Source organism: Papaver somniferum, chromosome 9 (assembly GCF_003573695.1).
Source record: "Papaver somniferum cultivar HN1 chromosome 9, ASM357369v1, whole genome shotgun sequence".
Taxonomy (NCBI): Eukaryota; Viridiplantae; Streptophyta; class Magnoliopsida; order Ranunculales; family Papaveraceae; genus Papaver; species Papaver somniferum.
This window is the reverse complement of record NC_039366.1, coordinates 160,305,053-160,310,937: the sequence shown is the minus strand read 5'-3', so window position 1 is coordinate 160,310,937 and position 5,885 is coordinate 160,305,053. Positions and strand designations below refer to the sequence as shown.

Genomic DNA, 5,885 nt, shown 5'->3' with positions numbered 1-5,885 from the left:
CACTTCAATAGTACACACTTTTAACAAGAGAAGAAGAAAGTAGGAAAAAAGCTCAACCAAACTGAATTAGCAGAAGCTAATTAGTCAAGCTTAACCCAATTCATTAAATTAAACCAAAATACCAAACACGTACGACTGAAAATGAAAACACAAGGAAATTTTGGCACTCTCCCTCTAGTCCTCCTCTCACCAATAAATCTGAAAGAAAAAGAGATGGATTGACCAAACCCCAAACTTTTCCCTCTCTAGTGTTTAGCACATCTCTTCCAAGTAAGTTAAAAAAAAAGTCTTACTTGTTGTGTCTTTTCTTACTCTTCGTCTACTATAAAACCATCTAACCCTCCCACTTGATTCCTCAGCTTGGCGTTCTCCCTTCTCGAGAACAACAAGCTTCCACTCATCTCCCCTTTCTTTTCAGTTTCAATCCAAAAATAAAATCAAAGTAAAAATAAAAATGGATTCTTCAATTTCACAATCGCCAGCTCTAAAATCCCTAGTATCGTATCATAAGCCCCATTATCATCAAATAATGAAACAGAAATTTGTACAACAATCATCATCACGTAAAACACGTACGGGAACAATTCAATGTATATACAGATCAGATTCGAGGAACTTCACAGGTGGAATTGGTTTGAACAGGACAGATTGGCAAAGTTCATGTGCAATCTTAGCAAGCAACGTTGTTTCTCAACAACCAGAAACAGAGAAAGCAAACAATTCAGAAATCACAGCAGTTAATGGTCATAAAACTTTAGATCTTGCTCCAATTGTTGATCAGAATCTTCCGAAGCCTTTATCACTGATTCCAGATCTTTCTCCGGCTCCTATGCATGGGAATCAGCTTCGAGTTGCTTATCAAGGCGTTCCTGGTGCTTATAGTGAAGCTGCAGCTGGTAAAGCTTATCCAAAATGTGAAGCCATTCCTTGTGACCAATTTGAAGTTGCTTTTCAAGCTGTCGAGCTTTGGATAGCCGACCGAGCTGTATTACCAGTTGAGAACTCACTCGGTGGTAGTATTCATCGAAATTATGATCTTCTACTTCGTCATCGTCTACATATTGTTGGTGAAGTTCAATTACCTGTTCATCATTGTTTATTAGTCTTACCAGGGGTAAGAAAGGAGTATTTAAACCGAGTTATTAGTCATCCACAAGCTTTATCTCAGTGCGAGTTAACTCTTACTAAACTCGGTCTTAATGTTGCTCGTGAAGCCGTTGATGATACAGCAGGTGCTGCTGAGTTTATAGCTTCAAATAATCTTCGCGATACAGCTGCTATAGCCAGTGCGAGGGCTGCTGAGCTATATGGCTTACAGATATTAGCCGATGGGATTCAAGATGATTTAGGAAATGTGACTCGGTTTGTTATGCTAGCTCGTGAACCGATTATACCGAGAACAGATAGACCGTTTAAAACGAGTATTGTGTTTGCTCATGATAAAGGGACATCGGTTTTGTTCAAGGTATTATCCGCATTTGCATTTAGAAATATAAGTTTGACTAAGATTGAAAGTAGACCACATAGGAATTGTCCTATTAGGTGTGTTGATGATGCTAATGTGGGCACAGCTAAACATTTTGAGTATTTGTTTTATATTGATTTTGAAGCATCAATGGCTGAGCCAAGAGCTCAAAATGCTTTAGCTGAAGTCCAAGAATTTACATCTTTTCTTAGGGTTTTAGGAAGTTATCCTATGGATATGACTCCTTGGAGCCCAAGAAATGGAGATGAATGAAGAACAAAGATGATAATGAAGAAAAAAAAAGGGAAGATAAATGGGTTATATTTATTTACTTTGATATTATTTTTGATTTGTTTTAATTTAATGTCTATTCTAAACCAAGCAAAAGAAAGGAATTGGTTTGGATGGATGTAATATATACTTTGGTGTTGTTGTGAAACCAAGACATGTTTTTATTCATATTGTTAGGTTGTTAAGTGAAAAAAATGTGAATATTGTCACAAAATTATCTCCGTATGTATGCCATTTTTATGGCAGAAATGTGTATCCACAAGAAATGATAGAATCTTTATTTTCTTGTAGTTTTCATGTTTTCCCACATATTTTTAGTTTTGAAGTACATGGTTTTCTTGATCTTCACCATGAGATGACTTTCTGAACCAACAGAAACGCTAAATTGATTACATTCACTAGTTCTTGCTTGGAAATCCAAAATGCTAAACTGATCGGGGCATGGAGGAGACTCACTTATCCCATAACCCTTTCTGCTAGTCCACGGGTCGGGAAGCTCATGATTAAAAGTTGATTTCTAAATTTCATGTCATGCCGTGAAACATCCAACTTCTCAGTGAGGGTATGGAAAGAGGAGTTTTATATTGTATAATAGGCAGTTTTTAATCTATTGTTTAATACGTGGGTGTACTGCCTAGTTTTTGTTGTAGGTGCACAATACATAGATAAAACCAAGGCTGCTAATGGCGTGCCGGGTTAACAGGGTGTACCGAGCCAAGACAAAATTTGTTTTGTCCTATATGAAAACCTGTTTTGTCTTATCTTGATTTTGGTACATCCCATTTAATCTGGTACCTCTATTAGTAATTTTGAATAAAATTAATGACAAAATTCATACATTCGAAACATTACTAGATTCCTCCTAAGATGATTTTGATACAAATTTGTTAGGCAGGAGAATGATCAAGTAAGAGATACCATTCACGAAAACAATAGATTAAGTAGGAGATAGGCCAAGTCAAAAACGAGTTTTTCCTTGAGGCTCTACTTATCTTTGGACCTTTGGTCTTAACAACATTAAGAGAAAAGTAGTTTATTAATTATCATTTAACCTAAGAAGGCTGAAGAAGTATGAATGTATGTGGCTGATGCTGATTGAAGTGTATGGATTCAAGAGAGTCGGGGGTTGGTGGAGTATGGCGCGTGTGAGTGATAACAACAAAATCTTCGGTGGGCCGTGGAAATGTGGGTAGTTGAGTTGTATATCTCACCGTGAAAATTAAAGTTACATCTGCTGATTTATCTGTCACTTCATGTAGGAGTATGACGTATGCAACTACGTGGCACACTATTTTCGCTCATCTCATGTAAGAACGGAAATGCTAAAGAAACCGAGAAATAAATACCCGCTTGATTGGGTATACCCAGATTAATTGTTGTATATCCATTTTGTTGCCATCCAAAGTAATGTGCTAAGGGGTGTCTAAAAGATGCTAAAATACCAAATCACCCTTATTATTAATACCCTGCCGACTGTGACCCAAATAATTTTCAAAATATCTTCAAAACTCAATCAAAATGTGATGAAATAAAAAATCAATCAAAGATCAAAAATAAAAAAAAACTAAACTAAAAAAAAAATCGTCTACGGGATTTGAGATTGGGTACGAAATCATACCCAATCTCAAACCCTGTATGATTCAAAAGCCGTCAGGGTTTTTGCTTGTCGAACTTGCCGACTAGTATCAGTCGGCAGGGTGTTTTTTTGTCGAACTTGCCGACTTTTCATCTCTGAAATTAGCATGTACAGGGTCAGCATGGTATTCATCCTTATACTTTGCCGACTATAGTTTAGTCGGCAGGTTATGAAAATAATACCTTGCCAACTAGTGAAGCATTTACAACAGTCTCATGTGTGTCAAAAATAATAAAGTCGGCATGTTCTTCATTCATCGACCTTGCCGGCCATAAGTTGTCGGCATGTTCTTCATCCGCAGACCTTGCCGACCATAATTAGTCGGCATGTTCTACATTCGTCGACCCTGCCGACTTTTCATAGTTTCAGAACTGAAAGTGTTGATTTCTTCTTTAATTTTGAGTATAATTTCACACATCAGCTTTGCAATCCCCTTTTTAGAGGTGTTTGGGTAGTATGTTTTCATTTCCGTTGCAAAAAAAATTCTCAAAACAAAAAATTTTCATCAAAAATCTTCTCACATGAGTTCAATCCAAAACAAAATTTGATAACTTAAATTCATAAGTTTTAATCTAGTTAATTAATTCATCTAAACTCAATTAATTAACCTAATCAGTATTTTTAGTGTTAATTAAATAAGGGTATATTAGCCATTTAGAAAATACAAGGTTAAGGGGTGGCATGTTTTACTTCAAAATAACCTGGATTTCGTCTTATTAGGTATACCCCAATTAATTTGTGTATACCCCAATCAAGCCAGGAAATAAATCCCCATTTATCTCCCACGGCTCACAGAATTGTGGGAGCCGTAACACAATACGAAGCCCTCAACTCCAATGTCGGCGGGTTCCACAATTCTGGGAGACATGGGAGATGAATTGGGATTTATTCCCTCGATCTTTACGTTATTTATTGAATTTGGGTGCTGAATCTACTTAAGAGGACGTGGATGTTTTATTAAAACGACCAGTTGTTGGTTGTATCCCCACAAAATGGTCTGACCACGAGAAGAGATAAGCCTCTATTCTGATTCAGAAGGTAGAGGAGTTGCAGAAGACTTGTTGTTGCGATAACACGAATTATTTAGCCTGGGATGACTACTGGTGGAATGGTGGCACAAATACTGATGGCTTCGCTGTTGATAATCCTTTATGTATTGCTGCACTCCTCGTACTTTGGCTATCTAGGAATATATTTGAAGATTCTTTTGGAGGTCAGTTGAAGTCGTAGGTTGTCTCTCTTGCTATTGCACTTGCTGGTGGGAAGATTATTCCTTTAGTACTTTATTTTTGGGTTCTTTGTATGCTCACTTGGGTGCTGTCATCCATGGCATGAGAATTTCCAATGGTCGTGCCAAGGTGGAGTCTTTTACCCATGTTATGTTCATGCAAACTTGGATATGGGAGCACTTTCCTGAATATGCGCCAATGGATTCTTTTCCAAGTACAGGAATAAAATATGTTAGAATATTTCGTGGAGTAGAAAGGAACCCTCTTCTTCCGTTGGTCTTATCAGCTTAATGGATAATGATAAGAAAGTGAATATCAGACCTTGGGGTTTGGAGATTCCACATGTAACTCCGTCGGAGACTTTTGTTACGGAACCTTGCATAGTGATGCGTTCTGGCCCGAGCAGTTAATGTAGCATTGCTACAGCTGGTTAAGCCACTTTATCAATAGTTGTATCCCAAGATATCTTCTTGCTTTTAAATATGGTTTCACGATTCATAGTTACGACATCGACAGAACTGCCCGACAAATGGGCTTAGATCAATCTGTTCCCCATTCTCGTGACAAGGCACCTTCTGGAAATGCTTTATTACAGAGTGACAGCGCCCATAACATTCGGGGTCGAAGTCTCCCTTTTCTTCAAGATGTTAGAAAGGCATGTGTAACAGACGAATATGATAATTTCTGGGATAAACTGTTGGTTAAACTTCGACATAGAAGTCACTAACAAGTTGGTTAGGACAAGATTAGGAAATTGATGTAATCCTAAGAAAATTGATGTAATTTAGTTTTAAGAAAAGGAAAGACATGTAATAAGGTAATGGGACTAGGAAAAGGAATTCATAGTTCTATATATATATGATCACCAAAGTTGTGGTTGATCATATGAGCAAGATTAGAGCTTGTGTTTAGTTTTGAGAGATTTTCTAAACATCAATAAAGAGAGTTGTCTTTTATATAAGCTAAGTTTCATCTTGCAGTTGCCATTAATTGGTATCAGAGCCAGGTTTCTGAGCCATGGAAAACGAAACCACCATTGTGGGTGCAAAACAGTTCACGCCACCATCAATACAAGTTCCAATCCTCAATGCCACAAACTACACAATATGGGCCATGAGAATGAAGGTACTGATGAAAATCTACAAAGTTTGGGAAACAATTGATCCTGGTACATTGGACCCAGACAAAAACAATGTTGCCATTGGATTACTCTTTCAAGCAATACCAGAATGTCTTGTTCTACAAGTTGGTGAACAGGAAACTT

At 37.3% G+C, this 5,885-nt stretch overlaps 1 protein-coding gene across 1 annotated transcript; it reads left to right on the top strand.

Moving 5' to 3' along the window:
- Window positions 1-345: 345 nt before the first annotated feature.
- On the top strand, window positions 346-2,046 carry LOC113310192 (arogenate dehydratase/prephenate dehydratase 6, chloroplastic-like). The gene has a single exon (XM_026558784.1). The coding sequence runs from the start codon at window positions 455-457 to the stop codon at window positions 1,736-1,738; it is 1,284 nt and encodes a 427-aa protein (XP_026414569.1). The 5' UTR covers window positions 346-454; the 3' UTR covers window positions 1,739-2,046.
- The last annotated feature ends 3,839 nt before the right edge of the window (window positions 2,047-5,885 follow it).